At 38.9% G+C, this 23,280-nt stretch overlaps 1 protein-coding gene across 6 annotated transcripts in view; it reads left to right on the forward strand.

Annotated features, from left to right (window-relative positions):
* The window catches only part of stim1a (stromal interaction molecule 1a), a 49,087-nt gene that overhangs the window by 3,497 nt on the left and 22,310 nt on the right, over nt 1-23,280 (forward strand). For all 6 annotated transcript variants that reach the window (XM_061877325.1, XM_061877326.1, XM_061877327.1 and 3 more), the window contains exons 2-4: nt 377-510; nt 12,134-12,264; nt 19,482-19,596. In XM_061877325.1, coding sequence (XP_061733309.1) covers nt 377-510; nt 12,134-12,264; nt 19,482-19,596 — 380 coding nt within the window. The remainder of the gene's footprint in view (nt 1-376; nt 511-12,133; nt 12,265-19,481; nt 19,597-23,280) is intronic.

Consider the following 23,280-nt stretch of genomic DNA (forward strand, 5'->3'; position numbering starts at 1 on the left):
AGTGAGATTTATTAGGTAAACTACAGATAACCATGATAATGTAATCCAAAAAAAAAACCTTACAGGCTGTAGGAATGTTTGCAGATAACGTCGCGTATTGAACTCCTGCACGAAACAAATATTTTTTTGTATCACCTAGAAATATAGCAGCCCCCACACAGCTTTTATTTGACCAATTTAAATGACCATGATGTTTGGTTAGTCAGAAAGAGGAGCCTCTCTTCAAGTCACTTGACACTGCATCCTCTTTGTGCAACCATTGCTTTGTCCTCTTAGGTAATAAAAGTTCCTGTCATGATGACATATACTCTTTGAGGCTAAAGACAGATGAATAATGCAAGGGATGATTCAACACCTTTTTCTTTTGTGTTTTCAGCTGTAGATCAGTCACAGCATTCAACAAAATGGTGACTTTGTGGATATTTTGCTTCTGCCTCATCGGAATAAGTTGGACCAATAAGCCGAGTTCGGCAACAGCCGACGGCCAGATCGCAGAGAATGGAGTATCAGGTGAGCCATCAGTCATGACGTTAATTGGCATTTAGGTCTGGCAGCGATACTGTAGCAGTGCGCCGTCTGCATGCATCTTTTGTGATTATGCAGGCACTATATGTAGCCGTGCCGAGAATAGTCCGGCCCGCATTCTCAAATAGGCCGTGTCCTCCAACAAACATCAAACCGCTTAGTCAGACAGGAAGCAATTGACCTAATGGCCCGGCTGGTGCTGTTGATCATTTGTGGAGTTATGGTGAAACAGTAACACTAGAATTTCTAAGTAATACAACATCATGGATAGTTAATGTACTCTTTGAGATTTAATAAGCTCACCTGTAGACTGTTACTCATTCTACTTGTTGGAAAGGTGATAACTGGCAGTGTACTGTGTCAGAAGAGTGTCGTGAGGAAAAAAACGGCATACAAAAATATCAAACTCTGGGAGTAAGTTTCTGGATTAGGGCTGGGGGATATGGCCTCTTATTAATATCTCTATTTTTGGGCCATGTCATGATACACGATTTATATCTCGATATTTTGCCTTAACCTTGAATGAACACTTGATGCATATAATCACACCAGTATGATGATTCTATGTGTCTACATTTAAACTTTAATGCAGAGAGGGAAATCCCAACTAAGGCAATTTACCCAAAACTGTATTTATTAAACAGTTATTAATCAGTGGCACAAACATTCATGTCATTTCCAAAATAGAAAGTGCAAGATTGCCAGAGACATTTTAAAACAAGCTGTTAGTGCACTTTTGTGCATGATGTCACTAAGATGGCATATCAAAACAACACTAAATTAAAGTGTACTTTTTGTACAGAATGCCACTACAATAGTTAAAAACAAATAAAGTGCAGTTTTGTGCATGATGTCACACAAGATAAAAACTGTCAAATAAACGTGAGCTGCATAAGAGAAAATCAAACAGTGTCGAGTGGGGCAAAAAAGTATTTAGTCAGCCACTGATTGTGCAAGTTCTCCCACTTAAAATGATGACACGGGTCTGTAATTTTCATCATGGGTATACTTCAACTGTGAGAGACAGAATGTGAAAAAAAAAATCCAGGAATTCACATTGTAGGAATTTTAAATAATTTATTTGTAAATTATGGTGGAAAATAAGTATTTTGTCAACCATTCAAAGCTCTCACTGATGGAAGGAGGTTTTGGCTCAAAATCTCACGATACATGGCCCCATTGATTCTTTCCTTAACATGGATCAATCGTCCTGTGCCCTTAGCAGAAAAACAGCCCCAAAGCATGATGTTTCCACCCCCATGCTTCACAGTAGGTGTGGTGTTCTTGGGATGCAACTCAGTATTCTTCTTCCTCCAAACACGACGAGTTGTTTATACCAAAAAGTTCTATTATGGTTTCATCTGACCACATGAGATTCTCCCAATCCTCTGCTGTATCATCCATGTATCCATTTTGGTATAAACTCAACTCGTCGTGTTTGGAATCACCAGTCTCTCAAAGGGCTGTACGCTTTTGCCGCATAATTGTTGAACATTTTGCCACTTGAAGCCAAACCACTGCCAGACGATGCACCACGTGCTGTTTTTCTTGGGAATGTATTCTTCCTCCATTTGTTACTAGATTCGCACCTTCTCTCTCTCGTATTACCACTCGCAACGCACTGTTAGCATCACAGCCAATGTTGCCCATGTAGCTACCTCTCTGCTCGGGGAGGATGTGTGACGTTGCACGCGTGACGTATGTAAAAAGGTGCACTTGTTTATGTCTCTGTGAGAAGGGGATACAAGAAAGAGAGTGAGAAACGCATGTCGTGTAATGCCCGCAGCCAAAAGCAACTGTGTGAGAACATATACTTGAATATCACTATAGTCTTTTTCTATATCGCACAGAGACAAACCCGCGATGTATCGAGTATATCGATTTATCGCCCAGCCCTACTCTGGATACAGGAAAGCTTTGAATGCAAAGCCCAAATGATTTAAATAGGAGCCAATAATAGTAATTGTTGATGTATTGTGCACAAGCCAATAGGGATGTATATCTTTTGGTACCGGTTTCTAATTGCGTCGATCCAGGGTGACCGTCTAGATTCTGTACAAATGATACGATTATCGGCATTTTTTATATTTTGCAGCTGAGACGCTGTAACATTCACTTCAAGTGTTACAGTTATGCATAAAAAAAGATGTGGGTAGATGATAATCATCTTGGAATAATCACAATAAGGAAGCAACACAACACAAAACTTTGTAACGCAACAATATTTCCTTCTTAAAAGTCACGCACGCTTAAAAAACAGTTGTTAGTTTGAAGTTTAAATTGAACATGCTTTATTCATAACTGCTGCTACCGTGTTTCATTATCTATTATTCTAGTGAACAAGTAAGCTACAAGCTAATATCAATACCCCAGAAGTAAAAATGGAAGTAATCACAGGGTCTTCTCCTTATTTACTGTATTTAGTACACACTACACAGACACATTTATTGTACATCGGTAGCTGTCAACACGCAATATGGCCTTTGGTCCGTGACACAAATACATGCATGTGAAACATGAACACAAATAACAATTCCTATTGTTACAAAATACACACTCACCTACACTGTAATTGAATGTAATGATTTAAATATTATATATTTGATATGATATATCTTGTATAAGGTCAGTGTTCTGCACAAGAATGACATAAACAATATTCCCAGCTGAGTGTAATTGTAATGAATAGAAATACAGCAATGAGTCTGTGGTCTTTCACCTCGCACTGCACACATAGTTGCTTTGTTTTTAGTAAGACCTAAAGAGCAGGTGTTTTATAAAATAAGTCCATGCTCTGAGATGTTAGTGGTGTACAACCCCTTGTGCTGCTGATTAAAATGGTAATCAAAAATGCATTTTTTCACGTCTTTATCTACACGATCCCGCTTCCGCCATCCGAGTCACTCTCGTAATTGTCCTTGGGCAAGACACTTCACCCACCTGCTCCCAGTGCCACCCACACCAATTTAAATGTAACTTAGATAAAGGTTTTCACTATATAAAGCACTTTGAATTACTAATGAAAAGCGCTATATAAATATAATTCCCTTCACTTCACCAATTACATAAAGTACTGATAAGAGTATGGATGAATACCGGTCTCAGTAAGGAATATGGATATTGGTATTGGTATCAATAAAATCCTATTGATATGCAACTTTGGTAACCACTTTATTTTGTTTAAAAAAATGTGTAGCATTAAATGACACAACTTTTAATAAATGTGTTTTTTAACAATAGTAGCAACTTCAAAGTTTAATAAGACAAGCTTTTAAAACATTTATTACTGTGTTTACTTTAGTTACTTGCTTCAAAACGTTTTTAGTTCCATAATCTATTATCAAAGTATCAGAACGGATTAAAGCCCAGGAATCGAATAGGAGGCCAAAGATGTTGGTCGAGACATCCCTAATAGATAGGATGTTTAATAGGATATTTCAAAAATAGATGTGTTATTAACATTGCATTCTGGCCTCCCTCAGTTGCTGGAAATACTGCAAAATAGCACTTTCTCATCCGCCTTTGGATGTTTGGACTTTGCTCAGTGGCTTTGCTCCATTTATCCAGTGACGAAAAACAAAATGGAAAAGGAAAAATTAGTATTTTGACACCCCCACCGATTCTTTGATTGTTCTGCATTTCTTTGCTCTGAAAAGCAGCAAAGTCAGCTTTGTGTATTATAATAACGGCTTCCACAATGTTAGTGTAAAGATACGTCACTGCCACTCAGTAGTACCGCCAGTATTTTATTCCTGAAGTAGAAAAAAAGGCTACATTATTTTTTTATTTGTCCATTATATTTTAGGGCATAGGCCACTATTTGGAAAAAGAAGTTTCCAAAAGTTTTGTTTTCATTATTGTTTGCACACACTTCTTACACATGTTGTCCTGGAAGCCATAATATGTGACAGAATTATTGACAATACTTTTCTAAGCAGTCACGACTTATGTTATGGCGTTGAAAGAGTAAGTTGTCCACTGCCACTGACTTGTGTAACTGGAGTTCTTGAAAAACAAAATAAAATTAAAAGCAGGCTGACTGGTTTGCAAAACTCTTATCTCGTCATCTGAGGGTTTTGTTTTGCAAGGCAAAGGAGAGTAAAAGAAAAAAAAGTTGGGCGTGTGAGATTCGCAGCAGGTGAAGTCTTTCACATAGCCACCTGTTTTTTTTCCTCTTGTTACCATGGTGATCCATTGTGTGTATTTTGGGTTTGTTGCCCTACTGGTTCTGATGCTTAAAAACTTTTAGTTTGGTACTTTGCAGAAACAAATTGCTCAAACTGCCGCAGTTGAAAGGCTTCACCTGTGCACCCACTTTGCTTTCTGTTCAATCTATCCTGCTTGTCATAACATGCGCTTCTGAGAGTAAAGAGAACACTAGGTGGTATGTGAACATTGCATGGCGAATTAAAGTCTGCTGCAAACTGAATGGAACTCATACAGTACAGCAGCGTGTCGGTGACTGCAAATATCAACATGGTGCTGTCATTTGGCAAAAAAAGTCTTTTTGGAATGTGTTTTCGAGTATTCTTTCTCAGATTATGTCAGTCTACAATCAAAACCGGCTGAGATCACACATGTGAAACAGAAATAATCAGTTCAGGGTCAAGCTGTTGCTTGCCACACAGCAAAGTTCCACACATGTATTTGTGTGTTTCATTTCATGCAGCGGTAGATGCTTGCCAAGTGTGGGCTGTTTATTCATTGTGCAGCAGACATATCATTATTTTGATGAACAGATGCATTACAATGCATGACCAAGTCAGCTGTGGTATGTGTGTATGGTGAGTGTTAAGAAGCAGTCTACTGTTTAGAATTGGAACAATGCGTTACACAGTCTCGTAAAAAGGTGTTTGCGAGCAAAGGGGAATATGCCAAATCCTAAAAAGCTAAATAAAGAGAGGATTTATTAATGGTGGGTAATTGAGTAATCTATCAATTAGTTTGATTATACGGGCTAGCTCATTTTACCATATGTGGTATAAAGGAACACGTTTGTTTGACAATTGTGTATATTTTTCACAATCGCTAAGTTTATATAACATTTTCTTTACTGGCCCGGATAAAGTGGTTGATGTTTGCGGCAGTCACTCACTCCGTCTTGCCCATATGTCCGGGCGGGGAGCCTGTGCACACATACTGTACAAAAGCAGTCCAAGAAGAAAGGCCCTGGGCCCACTCAAATTTTAACACTGAATTAGTATTCTTACTCTTGATTGTAATTGTATTCTATAATTGTATCTAACTTACTAACAGTTTAACAGGATAAACTCTGTCAAATGGTATACAACCATATGTTAATCATAAAGATTATTACCATAGGCTTAGGTCAGATTTACATAAATAAATATGAATCAAATAAACTGCAAAAGAAGGGCCTCATACATACTAATGAAAAATAGTTACACATATAATTACACAGTGCAATCAATCAATGTTTATCAATACAGCCCTAAATCACTAGTGTCTCAAAGGGCTGCACAAACCACAACACAAACCACAACAACATCCTTGGTAGAGCCCACATGAGGGCAAGGAAAACTCACCCCAGTGGGACGTCGGTGACAGTGACAATGATGACTATGAGAAACCTTGGAGAGGACTGCATATAATTTTATAAGGTAATGATCGGACATTACTTGAGTATACGGAAGTATCATAACTGTGGAAACGGTGATACCCCTGACAAGCACTAGGTCTAACGTATTACCGTTGCGATGCATGGGTTAATTTATTATTTGTGTAAGACCACAGCTATCAATTATAGTCTGGAGCGCCACGCACGGTGGGTCAGATGGGGTATTCATATGGATATTAAAGTTCATTATAATTATATTATCGGCGTGTGTCACTAGATCAGCAACGAACTCTGAGAATTCATTGATAAAGTCCGAATAGGTTCCTGGGGGGGTGGTAGATAGCAGCCAGGTATAGAGGCAGCAGTGTGACAGACCTCATAGTAAGCACCTCAAACGGTTTATACCGTATTTCTTTGAATAACCGCCGGGCATGTAATATGCGCCTGCCTTGAATTACTGCCGGGCAAAACCCGCTCACCAAATTAATAAGCGCATGCTTACTCTTACCGCCGGGTCAAATTCGTGACGTCACGAGTGACTCTTCCCCTGCTGTTAGTTTCAAAATGGCGGAGGAGTTTTTTTTTTTTGCCTTTACTGTGTGTAGACCAGGGATCTTGTTCCACAGCCGTACAGATCACACTAATGGTTGTGATATAAAACAATTTTAAGACTCTTACTAATATGTGCCACACTCTGTGAACCCACACCAAATAAGAATAACAAACACATTTCTGGAGAGTATTGGCTCTGTGGCACATTATAAACGCAGCATAGGGATTACCCATAATGCCGTGCATCCGTGACTCTTGGATAATTATACACGCGCCCCCAAACCCCCCGTGCGTTCGTTGAGGTGGGCGGGGTTGGGGGCGCGTGTATATTATATCCAAGAGTCACGGATACACGGCATTATGGGTAATCCCTATGCTGCGTTTATAATGTGCCACAGAGCCAATGCTCTCCAGAAATGTGCTTGGTGTGGGTTCACAGAGTGTGGCGCATATTATTAAGAGTTTTAAAGTTGTTTATATCACAACCATCAGTGTAAAAGGTATGGCTGTTGACCAAGTATGCATTGCAATCTCGTGTGAGAAGCAGCGAAATGCATGCGTCCGGCTGGCATGCAGACAGCATGGTGTAACAGTGGGCGCGATGACATGCTGTAGAGCAGTGGTTCCCAACCACCGGGCCTCGAACGCAGAATAATTGTTTTTTGTTGTTGTTTTTTTAAAAATATTTTATCACACTCAATTTTTTACTGCATGCCATTGGTAAGCGCAGGGGTGAGAAGAGGTTTTAAAATTATTAGCGCCTGCTTACTTTTACCGCATACTTTGAATAAGCGCAGGAGTGTGAAGAGGTTTTAAATTAATTAGCGGCTATTCAAGGAAATACCGTATTTATTATTTAGGTTAGAACTAAGGCTAAAGTTTTCGTTGTATATTAGTGCGACCCCTCCCCTTTTAAAGGGACGGGCAATATGCGCATTCGTATAGTTAGGAGGAGATGCCTCATTTAGTGCAAAAAAGTCGTCTAGTTTAAGCCAGGTTTGGCTGAGACCAATGACGTTAAGATTGTTGTCTCTAATGCCCTCATTAACTAATAATGTTTTGGGAGACAATGATCTAATGTTTAAAAAGCCCATATTATAGGTAGTGGGCTGTTTTAAAGAGTTTTTGATCAAATTATCCGTAGTAACAATATTAATAATGTTGCGTTTATTATGCGTCGTGCACTTAAAATAATTATGACCATATCTAGGAATTGATATGACAGGAATTTTCCGATTGTTTTTTTGGTGCTGCGATAAACTGAACGCGTTATAATTTGCCACGTCAGTAGAACACATGTCCAATTCTGACACAGTCATAGCAGAAAAAACTTGTTCTAACTTAACTGACTCCTCACCCAGACTAGTAGGCTCGCGTCTTCCATTTAAATCCAGCTTCAGGATGGAAGGAAGTGGTGTTCTGTTGGGATTAGCCTTTCGCTTTTTTGTTAGCCCCACTCGGCATCCACGCTTCTGCTTTCGATCACACCGCTTGCGTGTCTTCCTTTGACGTTTTTTATTAATAATAATTTGTTTCTTAACTCAGCTGCCAGTACAAATGAAAACACCGCTTGACCATTTTAATCATATTTTTTGCGTTTAAGAAACTTCTCTTTGACTTAAGCTCCAGGCTTTTTCTGTTTGTTTGATATTGTCATTACTGCCACAAGTGGTGGAAAGGTGTATTACAATTGAGTACGGCTGCGGACTATTCAGACCACAGCTGTGAACCAGAAATTACAGCCCTATGGTTAAAAAACACTGGAATAAAACACACTTTTTAGCCTCAATGAATATTCATGGTTGAATTTATTGGTGAATTATCGTATTTTTCGGACTGTAAGTCAGTTTTTTTTGGCTGGGGGTGCGACTTATACTCAGTGGCGACTTATGTGTGAAATTATTAACACATTACCGTAAAATATCAAATAATATTATTTACCTCATTCACGTAAGAGAATACACGTATAAGATTTCATCGGATTTAGCAATTAGGAGTGACAGATTGTTTGGTAAATGTATAGCATGTTCTATATGTTTTAGTTATTTGAATGACTCTTACCATAATATGTTACGTTAACATACCAGGCATCTTCTCAGTTGGTTATTTATGCGTCATATGATGTACACTCATTCAGCCTGTTCTTCACTATACTCCGAAAAATACAGTTAACATTTGTTCTGCTTGCCATAACCTTCATTCTATTAAATGCACATCATAATTATTGAAATAAATCAAAATGAAACAAAAAAAAAAACAAACACCACCACTCTCGTGCGCAATTTTGCAACGGCTGTACGGAAACTACATTTGCGTATTTAAAGTTTCGGGCACTCAATGCGGTCTTTGTTTTATCCATTTTTATTAGTTACAACTTACACTAAACATTTAATGGATAAATGGATGCTTTTTTTCTGAGTGAATTCATCAATTAATCGTTACAGGACTAGCAGAAATAAATGCAGCTCATGTACTGTTGTCAAACAGAAGAAAAAAACATGACATTGGTAATGTTGCCTATTTTAAGTTAAGTTAAAGAAGTTAAAGTACCAATGATGGTCGCACACTACGTGTGGTGAAATTTGTCCTCTGCATTTGACCCATCCCCTTGTCCACCCCCTGGGAGGTGAGGGGAGCAGTGGACATCAGTGGTAGCCCCGCCCGGGGATCATTTATGGTGATTTAATCCCCAATTCCAACCCTTGAAGCTGAGTGCAGGGAGGTAATGGGTTCCCTTTTTACAGTCTTTGGTATGACTCGGCCGGGGTTTGAACTCACAACCTACCGATCTCAGGGCGGACACTCTAACCACTAGACCAGTGGTTCTCAACCTTTTTTCAGTGAAGTACCCCCTGTGAACATTTTTTCAATTCAAGTACCCCCTAAACTGAGTTAAGCATTTTTGGTTGAAAAAAAGAGATAAAGAAGTAAAAATACAGCACTATGTCATCAGTTTCTGATTTATTAAATTGTATAACAGTGCAAAATATTGCTCATTTATAGTGGTCTTTCTGGAACTATTTGGAAAAAAAGATATAAAAATAACTATAAAGGTGTTGAAAAATAAACAAGTGATTAAATTATAAATAAAGATTTTGCCACATAGAAGTAATCATCAACTTAAAGTGCCCTCTTTGGGGATTATAATAGAGATCCATTTGGATTCATGAACTTAATTCTAAACATTTCTTCATAAAAAAAGAAATCTTTAACATCAATATTAATGGAACATGTCCACAAAAAATCTGTCAACTCTGAATATTGCATTGTTGCATTTCTTTTCACAGTTTATGAACTTTCTTTCATATTTTGTTGAAGTATTATTCAATAAATATATTTATAAGGGATTTTTGAATTGTTGTTATTTTTAGAATATTTAAAACCAAAATCTCACGTACCCCTAGGCATACCTTCAAGTACCCCCAGGGGTACGCGTACCTCCATTTGAGAACCACTGCACTAGGCCACTGAGTAGGTGGCCTATTGATTTGTTTTATACCTTAGAATACTAGTCTAATTACTCACATAGCTTCTTGCGTGTTCTTCTTTTCGACACTTCTCGCTGAGCCTGATACATATGCAACAAGTGTCGCAAAAAAAACTAAAGTAGAAACGAAACACCAGAGGGAGTCATTTGATGCGCACTGAACTGTGATCTCGTTCACCCCATGTGATGACGGTCCTCCTTTTTATAGGTGCCAAAGAAAAAGCAAAACACACAACTGGGGCTGGGCGATATCGATGTACTCGATATATCGCGGGTTTGTCTGTGTGCGATATAGAAAATTACTATATCGTGATATTCGAGTACACGTTCTCACGCAGTTGCTTTTAGCTCAGGCATTACGCTACAGGCTTTTCTCACTCTTTCTTATCTCTCCTTCTTCCATCCATCCATTTTCTTCCGCTTATTCCCATAGGGGTCGCTGGAGGCGTTGGTGCCTATCTCAGCTCAATCGGGCGGAAAGCGGGATGCACCCCGGACAAGTCGCCACAGACCTAAAACAAGCGCACCTTCTTACATACGTCACATACGTATACGTCCTCACGGAGCAGAGAGGTAGCGGCATGGGTAACGTCAGCTGTGGTGCGAGTGGTAATAGAGAAAGAGACAGAAAGAAGGTGCGAATCTGGTAACAAATGAAGGATGAATTAATTCCCAAGAAAAACAGCAGGGGGTCCATCGTCTGGCGGTGGTTTGGCTTCAAGCGGGAATATGTCGAACAGACAACTGTAATATGTCAAGTGTGGTGCAAAAGCGTTGCTACAAAAAGTTGCATTACTGCTAATATGTAGCATCATTTGAAAAGTCACCTGCTAGAGAATGACAAGTGCTTGAAACTCCGCATGTCAACATCTCCGTTCACCAACAAATCACCGAGGCAACCATTTCCACATCAACACCGTATGAAAAAAAACATTCAACAGGAGTTAACGTCCGCAGTAGCCTACCACATAGCGAAGGACATACACTATTTGATTTCCTATTATGCAGCTCATTTTTATTTGACAGTTATTGAAATATTTTGTGTGACATCATTCACAAAAGTGCACTTTGTTTTAAACTATTGTAGTAGCGTTCTGTACAAAAAGTGCACTTTAATTTAGTGTTATTTTGCTATGTCATCTTAGTGACATCACGCAAAAGTGCACTCATAGCTTTTTTTAATATGTCTCAGACAATCTTGCACTTTCTGTTTTGAAATGACATGAATGTTTGTGCCACTGCTTAAAACTGTTTAACAAATACAGTTTTGGTCAAATGACTTAGTTGTCATTTCCCTCTCTACATGAAAGTTTAAAATAAGCATATATTAATGCAGTATGAACAAGAATGTTTTAATGTAGACCAAATTTAGCGCTTTGGTTGTTGAACAGTGGTTATTTTTTTGTGACTTAAGGGACAATTTAGAATTTTGCATTGAAGGTTCTGGTAAACATGTTTTTTGTTGGATAGCAGAGTAAGTACAGGTCATACCAGGCATCAGCGCTTATCTCCTAATGCACACAGAAACCCACTGTTTGCTACACAAGCCGCTTCACACAGCTCCACATCTGCACCACGTTCCCAACAAGGTTTCCTACGTGTGAGAGCGACAGCTTTATCTATTTGCCTTCAGGAAGGAGAGAAGGCTCTTGGGGCGGAAAACGGGAGTCATTCGATAAGGCCTCACTGACAGATTAGCCAATTATGTAATTATATCGTCATCCTTCAGTGGCACTAACAAACGCATGTCAATATTTCAAGTGACCAGTCGTCAAATAGACGATGATAAATTCAAGCTTTAAACGGCGTCCTCGTGTAAACATGTCTTGAGCACAGGAAGCTATTCCAGCTGTGTGGTTTAGCGAGGGCAGCCCAGCTGTGGGACTGTGCTGTTCTTTTTTCCGAAAACCACAAAAAGTTCAAAGCCAAGTCATCACAATAACAACAGATGTAGGTTTTTCAGGCTCTTTCATGTGACCCCTCTCCGCCAGATTTCTGTCGCATCGACGAGCCTCTGTGCCGGGACGAGAACGGCGTTCTCAGCTACGAGGCCATTCGCAGCATCCACAAGCAGATGGACGACGACAAAAATGGCAACGTGGACGTGGTGGAGACAGACGGGGTAGGTAATTGGTAAATGGTCTATTTATATAGAGCTTTACGACACCTGCACAATACGCAAAGCGCTTTACTTTATACAAACCCAGTTTCCATATGAGTTTGGAAATTGTGTTATATGTAAATATAAACGGAATACAATGATTTACAAATCCTTTTCAACCCATATTCAATTGAATGCACTACAAAGACAAGATATTTGATGTTCAAACTCATAAACTTTTATTTTTTTTTGCAAATAATAATTAACTTAGAGATTCATTGCAGCAACACGTGCCAAAGTAGTTGGGAAAGGGCATGTTCTCCCCTGTGTTACATCACATTTTCTTTTAACACTCAATAAACGTTTGGGAACTGAGAAAACTAATTGTTGAAACTCTGAAAGTGGAATTCTTTCCCATTCTCGTTTTATGTAGAGTTTCAGTCGTTCAACAGTCCAGGGTCTCCGCTGTCGTATTTTACGCTTCATAATGTGCGATATTTTTTGATGGGAGACAGGTCTGGACTGCAGGCGGGCCAGGAAAGTACCCGCACTCTTTTACCACGAAGCCACGCTGTTGAAACACGTGGACCTGGCATTGTCTTGCTGAAATAAGCAGGGGCGTCCATGATAACGTTGCTTGGATGACAACATATGTTCCTCCAAAACCTGTATTAACCTTTCAGCATTAATGGTGCCTTCACAGATGTGTAAGTTACCTATGCCTCGGGCACTAATACACCCCCATACCATCACAGATGCTGGCTTTTGTACTTTGGTGCCTATAACAATCCGAAGGGTTATTTTCCTCTTTGTTCTGGAGGACACCACATCCTCTGTTTCCAAATATAATTTGAAATGTAGACTCGTCAGACCACAGAACGCTTTTTCCACTTTGCATCAGTCCATCTTAGATGAGCTCGGGCCGAGCGTTTCAGGGTGTCGTTGATAAATGGGTTTGGTTTTGCATAGTAGAGTTTTAACTTGCACTTACATATGTAGCAACCAACTGTAGTTACTGACAGTGGTTTTATGAAGTGTTCCTGAGCCCATGTGGTGATATACTTTACACACTGTCGGTTTTTGATGCAGTACCGCCTGAGGGATCAAAGATCTGTAATATCATCGCTTTCGTGCAGTGATTTCTCCGGATTCTCTGAACCTTTTGATGATTTTACAGACCGTAGATGGTAAAATCCCTAAATTCCTTGGAATAGCTCAATGAGAAATGTTTTTCTAAACCTGTTCGACAATTTGCTTACAAAGTGTTTGTGAATTACTTAGCATTTCATGGAAGCTGCTTTTGTACCCAACCATGGCACCCAACTGTTCCGAATTAGCCTGCACACCTGTGGGATGTTCCATCTAAGTGTTTGATGAGCATTCCTCTACTTTATCAGTATTTATTGCCACTTTTCCCAACTTCTTTGTCACGTGTTGCTGGCATCAAATTCTAAAGTTAATGATTATTTGCAAAACAAAAAAAATGTTTATCAGTTTTGAACATCAAATATGTTGTCTGTGTAGCATATTCAACTGAATATGGGTTGAAAATGATTTGCAAATCATTGTGTTGCGTTTATATTTACATCTAACACAATTTCCCAACTCATATGGAAACGGGGTTTTGTACATTACAACTGCCAGACGGGCTGACAAAATTAATTCACCCTAGTGAGGATTTGTCATCATAGGTCAACTTCTCATGGGGTTATTGTCATTTGTGTGCTCCACTGCTCTTTCCGCGCAGTTTGTCAATAATTAACGTAAGGCACACAAGGCTGACCCTCATGTTGCTACTAATTAAGAAGCACCACTTTGCAGGTTTCTATATTTTCTTAAAGGAATGATTATTCTGATCTGCATTTGAAGCACTTCCTTGTGGTCTGGTTGGCCTGAAAATAGAATGTCCTATTTTTATTTATTTTTGTTTTTGTTGTTGTTCCCTACTTTTTAAAGAAACCAAATACAAATGACAGAAGTAATTCAAAACAACTTTTGCTGTTATTTGATCAAAAACTAGTAGCGGATTTTTCGGATTATAAATCTCTTCAGAGTATACGTGGCAACGGCCAAAATTGCATAATAAAGAAGGAAATAAACATATATACGTCGCACTGGAGTATAAGTCAAATTTTTGGGGGAAATTTATTTGATAAAATCCAACACCAAGAATAGACATTTGAAAGGCAATTTAAAATAAATAAAGAATAGTGAACAACAGGCCGAATAAGTGTACGTTATATGACGCATAAATAACCAACTGAGAACGTCTCTGGTATGTTAACGTAACATATTATAGCAAGTTTCATTCAAATAACTATAACATATAGAACATGCTATATGTTTACCAAACAATCTGTCACTCCTAATCGATAAATCCGATGAAATCTTTTTCCTCGATGTCGCTTCTAAACAACTCTGCCAACTCCAAAGGTATGCGCCGCTTCCTTCTGTCGTTTTCTGCTGCATATTTCACTACGTCCAGCTTGTAATCTGCAATACATGATTTCCTTTTCGGTCCAATTTTTGTTCAGCCCTTCTCAGTTCTTATAAGTTACTGCCAACTAGGAATGATCCATTTTAAAAGCTACGGCAGTAGCAAACAGCATATATCAGTTAGCATTCCATGTCCCACAATGATGCACTTCTGCCATGACCCTCCCCCGCCAAAATCTTATTGGTTGACGTGAATGTGATGATTGCTGACATTTTCTTCGTCTCTTCCGCGAATGAGATAAATAATATTACTTGATATGTTACGGCAATGTGTTAATAATTTCACACATAAATCGTTCCAGATTATATGTCGCACCCCCGGGCAAACTATGAAAAAAAAATGCGACTTATAGTCCGAAAAATATGTAAGTTTGAAATGACACAGCATACACAGCAGCTTACCCTTAGCAACATTTCAATTTGTATAATGTTATTTTTAGACGAGATGTAAATTGTACTTTTAATGAAAAAATGTTCAAATGAATAAATTAAGAGATTCCTCTGGGAGTCAATACTTGTGCTTGAATGAATCACTTCAGCTATATCGGGGCGTTATAGCTCGGTTGGTAGAGCGGCCGTGTCAGCAACTTGAGGGTTGCAGGTTCGTTTCCCGCTTCCGCCATCCTAGTCACTGCCGTTGTGTCCTTTGGCAAGACACTTTACCCAGCTGCTCCCAGTGCCACCCACACTGGTTTAATTGTAAAAATTAAATACTGGGTTTCACTATGTAAAGCGCTTTGAGTCACTAGAGAAAAAGCGCTATATAAATATAATTCACTTCACACTTCACTTCACTAAACAAAAATGTGGCATTTTAATTGCATGCAAATAAATAATCATCTTCAACATTGGGATTTATAAAGTGCAAAATAAAAACTTCTGACTTGAAAAAAATAGTTCTCTAAATTATTACATAGCATTTTCCAATAAATCAATTCAGATAATCATTAAATAGTAATAAAAAAATCAATCTGATCAATTAAGCGCAAACATAAAACTTCTGATTTGAATAAAATAGTACTGAAAATAAAAATGTAGTATTGTAAATAAATACATATATAGTACTTTATTGATTCCTTCAGGAGAGTTCCCTCAGGAAAATTTAAATTCCAGCAGCAGTGTACAGAATTGAGATGGAATTTAAAAAGTAAATAGTGGGGGTATAAATGGAAACGAAATAGAAAAATATTACAATAAGAATAAAAATAAAAAGCAACAATGAGAATACAAATTTAACAGTAAAATAATAATAATAGAACAAGAGAAACTAGGCAGTAGTGACCATGTTATGAAAAAGTATTGCACTGTTATGGTTTTGCATCCCCTGTCATCCGAGTACCTCCCCTCCCCCCAGAGAGGAGTTGTACAGTCTAATGGCGTGTGGGACAAAGGAGTTTTTTAGTCTATTAGTCCTGCACTTGGGATGAAGCAGTCTAGCACTGAACAGGCTCCTCTGGCTACTGATAACGATATGCAGAGGGTGACTGGCATCATCCAGGATGCTCACAAGTTTTTCCACAGTCCTCTTCTCTGCCACCGTCACCAGTGAGTTCAGTTTTATTCCAATCGTAGAACCGGCCCGCCTGATCAGTTTCTCCAGTCTGCTTATTGTACAATTAACTTTGTTGAGAACTTTTCAACTGTCCAAAAACTTTTAGTGACTTTTTCTTTATAAAAAATGACTAGCAACAAATACAGCATCTTTTTCTGGTGTTATTATAAAAAGTACTCGCGTTTGCAAAAAGTCAGCTGCAGCGAGCACGGCGTCACAATTGCTTTGCGCTGCTGCTTTTCTTCATATTTGTACATAGTGTAGATAGCTTTCCCCTGGGATATCTCGCATACCATGACATGCTGCCTGCTGTTAATGTCATCACAACATCTGATTTCTGCATTGCTGTTTTCGGTGATCAAACTCTTTTCTTCCATGGGCCAAATTTCAGTGCATCACTAGTCAGTAGTGTGCAGATAATAGGCTATATGTATCCATTCATACTACAACAACCAAACTGCTGTTAATGTTTTGTTTGTGTGGTTTTGATTTGATGTTGATTTTTCCCATGATGTGAAGTGAATTATATTGGGTGTGAGTTTTCCTTGCCCTTTTGTGGGTTCTTCCGAGGATGTTGTAGTCGTAATGATTTGTGCAGTCCTTTGAGACATTTGTGATTTGGGGCTATATAAATAAACATTGATTGATATAGCGCTTTTTCTCTAGTGACTCAAAGCGCTTTACATAGTGAAACCCAATATCTAAGTTACATTTAAACCAGTGTGGGTGGCACTGGGAGTACGTGGGTAAAGTGTCTTGCCCAAGGACACAACGGCAGTGACTAGGATGGCGGAAGCGGGAATCGAACCTGCAACCCTCAAGTTGCTGGCATGGCCACTCTACCAACCGAGCTATACCGCCCAATTTGATCACAAATACCCTACCTTAAAGGTGATAGGAAGTTTTGTTGTGTCTTGAGAGTGAAGCGTGGAAACAGGCCTTAGTATTTAAAAAGTTTAAAATATCCTCAGACCTTTGACTTCTTCTATTGGATATAATACATTATATTACTCATTTGTTTAAATGTAAAAAATACCTGTTTTTAAGGTGTGGCAGCCTCAATTTTGCCGTGGCGATATTTGCTGTTGAAATTAGTCGGTGACGTCGTCATTCATATTTTTCCGGAGAGAAACGAGTCAGCGCGGCCTCTCGCGACAACATCGCAGGTGAAAACATGCGAAATGTGGAAACATTTCACCCTAAACTTTTTAAATACAGGAACACCTTTATTTTGCAAAGCGGGCCTTGTTTTTTTATGACAGTAAATATGTGATAACATTTAAAGACGAGGCATGATGTCTTACATCTGGTTTATGCAATCTCAATTCGATAACATAGTTAACTAGTTACCTTGCTAGGTAGCTAACAAATGTGGGACGAATTTGTGAGAAAAATAGATTTAACTATAATTTTAGCCAAAGTTCCCCCGCTATACTTTGTTTATATCAATTCAAGTACTTCCTTAATTTGACAGGAACTTCAAGTGTAAAACAAACGTTAAACGCACACACACAAACAAAATGCACTACGGCGCTGATATCATAAAATAATAAATGTACAATCAAGTAGATAGCTAAAATGTTCATGAGGAATCACATTTTATCAGATTTCTGAAAAGAATGGCAGTTATTCAACAATCACTAATCAGTAATATAAATCTGTGCAGCTTGATGCGGCACATCATCACCAAATGCATGTTTCTATTTTGGGAAGTTGGATAGCTTTTGGTGTTTTTTTTTTTTTACCACCAGTTGTTTTCATAGAAAATGATACTTTGTTTTTGTCATCACTTGTTTACATAGAAAATGATACTTTGTTTTTGTCAGCACTTGTTTACATAGAAAATGATACTTTGTTTTTGTCAGCACTGGGACTGTCCTTGCTTTTAAGTATTCATTTACGATATATGTCATTTAATATTTCTTAATCAATTAGTCATCTTTGTTAGTTAGCACATGCCTAAACATATGTTTGGCTGAATTTAAAAGATGATAGCGAAATTAGAGTCACTGAATGGGTTGATGCTGCATAATCTGATAAGTCGAATAATCGTTAAGATAATCAATGACTTATCAACTATCAAAATCGTCATTAGTTGCAGCCCTACTGCCGACACAGAATGTCCCAGAGTGACCACAAATGTATGTCCTTCAATCTTTGACATTAGAAAAGGCCCAGTGTTAAAAATATATTCCAAAACTCAGCGGTCTGTCTCAAGCATCAAAAACAGCGTGCAAGCTCTCGCCCCAATGAATGAATCTTTTAATTTGGCATTGTTTAACAGGAGTATCTAACATTGTAAAGACTAGCTCAACGATTAACATTTTTGGCTTCCTTTCCATATCTGATTTTTTGGCCATAGATCCGATTTGACTTCAAGTCCTGATCTGATACTTGACAGTAGATTATCAAACTAAAAATGTTTTATGGCAAATAACTAACGTAACATGCATTTTATAAAGCTTATATTATGAAATTTAGAAATATTAAAATTTGTGGTATTGAATGCACAACTGATTTTACCAAAATAAAGTGGCTGGTGCACAATAGCTATTGGGTTTTACCTTCAAAGCCTTCCTGTATACAGGGAGTTACTCTTCGAGATTGTAAACAATAACAAAAACAACCTAAACAATAGTTTGTATTAACACTTGTTATGCTAGTATCGCAAATAAACTTTATTTTACAGCGCAAAGGACACTGGAGTCTTACCTCTTTGAATAGTCACCCTCCACACATTTAAGTGTTGATAATGTAAGTGTTGCTGCTACTAGTCTTGGCTGAATCTTAAGTTTTGATAAGGGTAATAGAAACATGTGTTCGCCATCAAGCAAGACAAGTATGAGGTCTTCCACCCATGCTTAATGACTGGGCTCCCGTGGGTTCAAGATGCTACGCAGAGTTTTTTAAGAAAGCATGGCAACAAGACGGCGCTTCTAACGTCTTGGTAATACTGGCTTCTTTGGATTTATGCATCTCTTTGTAGATTTTTGACATGATTAATTATGTGGAACACATTGGACAAAAGCACTGTACGTTCTCTGCTGTCCTAGCACGTAAATTCCCATTATGGCCGAGACAAATATGTACTAGATCCTTGCAAATCCAAAGCCTCCCATACTTTATGTACAGTATGCTGAATCGAACAAAAAGTCAATTCTCCAAACCATGTCATGTGCTCGCACTGCAGTTCTTGAGGGAGGATCTGAACTACCATGACCCCAAGGCCAAACACAACAGCTTCCATGGGGATGACCAGTTTATCAGCGTGGAGGACCTTTGGAAAACGTGGAAGAGCTCTGAAGGTACTGCTCTGAATGCCAGTTAACTTGACACAACATGGTCTAAAGGTCACAACAGTTGTCCTTACTGCTTTAATACACGTGTCTGTGACTCTTCAATTGGTCTTGCTTGTGTCTGTGACCGCAAGACAGCTTTTTAATCACATTTAGCATATCCCATGGGAACAAAGTCAGCCACCCGACGCTCGGGCCCACTCTATCCGGTCAAGGCGGCTCTATCAGCCGGCGTGTCGAGCAAAGTGCAGCACGCTCGAGCCTGTCAGCACAAAATCAGCACACACGCCATTGCGTCCTTCCCCCCAACATGTCTGGTCGGACCATCATGAGGGCACCTTTATGTGATGTGCCGTATCTAACGGTCACGTTTTTCACACCCTTTCTGCAAGCTGCCTGTTTCACACTCATAGTACACTTCAGCAGCTGTGGCCCAGAATACCCTCCCCCTCCAAGCGTCACTGTTGTGACATCTGATACCTACAAGCTCATTTGGGATACTGACTGATGCAACCTTGGGTTTTTTACCCACACACACCATGTATTTATCATTATTTCTCCTTATCATTGCAATCCTTATGGCTTGTATTCTGTCACGTAACTTTTTTACAGAAGTGAAAGAAGCGGTGTTCAACCAAACCAACATGGCTACTATGCAAAAAACAGCATGCAAACTATCAGAGTACGCAAGGAGCTTAACTTTTACCGCTAAAAGCAGATAGAAGCACAGAAATCTAACAAGATAAATAGATAGATAGTACTTTGATTCATTCAAGAGCAGGGGTCTCAAACATGCGGCCCGCAGGCCAATTGCAGCCCGCGAGACGTTATTACGCGACCCGCGCTATGTTATGACAATTTAATGTTGGCGCGGCCCGTGAGTTCATGATTTAATATGAAAGACGCTTGACAGCGTCATACTTGCCAACATCCCCAATTTTCCCGTGAGACCCCTGAATTTCAGGGCACCAATTCTCTCGAAGCCCCTGTCAATTTTTACCAGATCAATAATATTCAGGGAGTGCCATAATGGCACTGCCTTTAGCGCCCCCTACATCCTGAACTGACAGCGTGCAAGCCCAGTTGTATGGTGCATCTGGCCAAGTGAGACGCACGTGTGTTTTTGCAAGATATATTTGATCAACAGCTACACACGTCACACTGAGAGTGGCCGTAAAAAGACTTTTAACACTGTTACAAATATGTGCCAGACTGTGAACCCACACCAAACAAGAATGACAAACACATTTCGGGAGAACATCCGCATCGTAACACAACATAAACACAACAGAACAATTACCCAGAATCCCACCCCTGCTACCACCAATCCCCCACACCCCCACCCTCCCTACTTGCATCGGTTGAGGTGTTGTGTATTGTAGCCCTGCAAGGTGTTCTGGGTTTTTTATCTCTTGTGTTTGAGTTGTGTTAGGGTGCGGAAATTCTCCCAAAAAGGGTTTGTCATTCTTGTTTGGTGTGGGTTTACTGTGTGGTGCATATTTGTAACAGCGTTAAAAGTTTTTTTACGGCCACCCTTAGTGTGATGTGTATGAATGTTGAACAAGTACGTCTTGAAGCCTCGTACGTTGTTCTGCACAAGTCTCTCACAACATGATATAGAGCCGGCACATTGGTTGTGTGATGTAAACGCGTGCGCGATGACATGTAGTGGAGAAGTAGTCTTCTTATGGGGGTGCGCGGAACCCCTGGAGGTACTTGAAGGTATGCCAAGGGACAAGATAGATTTATTAAAAACATTTTAAAAAACAGCAGCAATTCATAAATCCTTTATACATATGTTTATTGAATAATACTTCAATGAAGTATGAATGTAAGTTCATAAACTGTGGAAAAATAATACAACAATCCAACATTCAGTGTTGACAGCTAGACTTTTTGTGGACATGTTCCATAAATATTGATGTTAAAGATTTATTTTTTTGTGAAGAAATGTTTAGAATTAAGTTCATGAATCCAGATGGATCTCTATTACAATCCCCAAAGAGGGCACTTTAAGTTGATGATTACTTCTATGTGTAGAAATCTTTATTTATAATTGAATCACTTGTATATTTTTCAACAAGTTTTTTTTGTTATTTTTATATCTTTTTTTCCCAAATAGTTAAGGAAAGACCACTACAAATGAGCAATATTTTGCACTGTTATACAATTTAATAAATCAGAAACTGATGACATAGTGCTGTATTTGACTTCTTTATCTCTTTTTTTCAACCAAATATGCTTTGCTCTGATTAGGGGGTACTTGAATGAAAAAAATGTTCAAAGAGGGTACATCACCGAAAAAAGTTTGAGAACCACTGTTGTAGAGGACGTTAAAGGCAGTGCAGTCACGGCAGCCCTTAGTAATGTCGGCCGGGTGAAAATTGGGAAAAATTCGGGAGAATGGTTGCACCGGTAGATTGTCGAGAGGTGCACTCAAATTCAGGAGTCTCCCGGAAAAATTGTAAGGGTTGGCAAGTATGTTGCTAGGGCGGGAAAGCCATTCATAGAAGGTGAATTCATTAAAAAGCGCATGTTAGATTTTTTTAAGACATCTTTTCTTGCGGCCCAGCCTCACCCAGTTTCTGCATCCAGTGGCCCACAGGTAAATTGAGTTTGAGACCCCTGTTCAAGAGAGTTCCCTCAGGAAACAAAACAAAAATATGCAATATAATTGATCCCTGTACGTTAAAAAAAAAAAAAAAAAGTTTTGTGAGGACGAGTCCTTGTAAACAAGCTGCGAGTAGCACTCTGTAGCCTTGATTCACTGTTTTTCCTTTTCTCATTATGTTAACCACTCATAAAGATAATCGGTGATACCATTGAAGACCTAGCTGGTTGTGAAAGAAGACAGAGAAGTGATCACATCTTACTATAACTGCATGGCCGGTTAAGTTTCGGCCATTTTGTCTTGTTGTTGCAGGCGTTGTTACATGTACATGTGTTTTTGCTCGTCTTCATCAAAATATACCTATTGATGTCAACATTGTGCGTGTGCTGAAAGCCTAATTAATGATTGCTGCCTTTGGTAAAATCTATTTTAGTTGGTGGTTTACAAAACACTCGTAACAAAAATACGATTTTAAGAATTCAAAGTATGATAGAATACAAATAATACCTTGATAATGCTTGAATGGGAAATACTTAATGTTAAAAGTTATCAAACAGACCTTTAACGAAGTGATCACCGCAAACGTGTGCATTCTTCAACTCTGTTTCCTTGAATTTGACATCTTTCTCCCTTTTTGATTACTTGTCAAGGAACTCAGAAGAACTTATCATTTTTTGCGGTTTAAATGGTTAGCAAAGGCCATTTTTCTTTGAGAAAGGCAAAATGCCTCCCAAAACACCAACAGACGCTCGCTTGACCACCACTTGCATAGTTAATTAGCCGTACGTGACGACATGTGAATACAACCTATTGACTTGTTCTGCGTTAAAAAAAAAAACAACTTCAATAGCTTTTCGGCCATTCTTCATTGCCAGTCCCACTGTCCCAATAGGGCAGTTTTTAATTGAAATGAATAGAAAGACTAAAAATAATCCCTCTAGTCAAAAGCATAGCATACTCGCTCACTCCACAGTACATTCAGGCCTTTTGACATTCGAGCCAGTGCGGCTTGCGGATAGAACCAGGGAAGTGGATCCAACTCAACCTGGCTTGTGAAGCTCTGTGGGGAGCAAGTAAGAAGT

Source organism: Nerophis ophidion, linkage group LG18 (assembly GCF_033978795.1).
Source record: "Nerophis ophidion isolate RoL-2023_Sa linkage group LG18, RoL_Noph_v1.0, whole genome shotgun sequence".
Classification (NCBI taxonomy): Eukaryota; Metazoa; Chordata; class Actinopteri; order Syngnathiformes; family Syngnathidae; genus Nerophis; species Nerophis ophidion.